Below are 971 nucleotides of genomic sequence, written 5' to 3'. Positions count from 1 at the left end.
GGAGTCCAGGCCTAGCCCTCACCCTTCGGAGATCCTTAGGGACCCTAGACCTTGGCCAGCAGCCCTGTGTCCTCCCCACCTTCAAGATTCCAGCCTCTGGCCTCCCACACACCACTCGCCCACTGGGCACCCAGGCTTCTAGCTTTGATCTCCAGGCACACAGCCTTCAGCCCCAAGCCCTCTGCACAAACACCCTCCTGTCCCAGGCCCTGGACTGAACCCTGTCTCTGTTGCACCTACCCCCAGGTGGACAACTCCTCCCTGACTGGCGAATCCGAGCCCCAGACTCGCTCTCCCGACTGCACACACGACAATCCCTTGGAGACTCGGAACATCACCTTCTTCTCCACCAACTGTGTGGAAGGTGAGGCGGGTGCAGAGAAGACACACAGCTGGAGCAGACACAGGGACGTGTCCCAAGGGGTCAGGACCTCTGGAACCTCCCTGAGCCACCCCACCTCAGCCTAACCCCTCTGGCCTGCAGGCACGGCTCGGGGCGTGGTGGTGGCCACGGGCGACCGTACTGTCATGGGCCGCATTGCCACCCTGGCCTCAGGGCTGGAGGTGGGCAAGACGCCCATCGCCATCGAGATTGAGCACTTCATCCAGCTCATCACTGGCGTGGCTGTCTTCCTGGGCGTTTCCTTCTTCATCCTCTCCCTCATTCTCGGATACACCTGGCTCGAGGCTGTGATCTTCCTCATCGGCATCATCGTGGCCAATGTCCCAGAGGGTCTGCTGGCCACTGTCACTGTAAGGCCGGGCTCCTGCGTCTGCGCGGGGAGGGCCTGGGGGCCTGGGCCCCTGAGCCTGAGGGAGGAGGGGCTGGAGGCCTGGACCCATGTGTCTAGGGGAGGTGGGAGTGGGGTCTGGATCCCTGGGGCTGGGAAAGAAGGGGCTGGGGGCCTGGGCCTCTGAGTCTGAGGGAGGAGGGGCTGGAGGCCTGGACCCATGTGTCTAGGGGAGGTGGG

At 63.7% G+C, this 971-nt stretch overlaps 1 protein-coding gene across 1 annotated transcript; it reads left to right on the top strand.

Moving 5' to 3' along the window:
* Positions 1–246: 246 nt before the first annotated feature.
* Positions 247–789, top strand: LOC105532539 (sodium/potassium-transporting ATPase subunit alpha-3-like; the record flags this gene model as incomplete). The annotated part of the gene is made up of 2 exons (XM_011970711.1): positions 247–364; positions 485–789. Coding segments are annotated over 2 exons (423 nt in total), but the record flags the coding sequence as incomplete, so codon positions are not given.
* Between the last annotated feature and the right edge of the window lie 182 nt (positions 790–971).

This window comes from Mandrillus leucophaeus, unplaced genomic scaffold (assembly GCF_000951045.1).
Source record: "Mandrillus leucophaeus isolate KB7577 unplaced genomic scaffold, Mleu.le_1.0 Scaffold9668, whole genome shotgun sequence".
Taxonomy (NCBI): Eukaryota; Metazoa; Chordata; class Mammalia; order Primates; family Cercopithecidae; genus Mandrillus; species Mandrillus leucophaeus.
The sequence above is the reverse complement of the archived record's forward strand: the minus strand, read 5'-3'. Positions and strand labels throughout refer to the sequence as shown.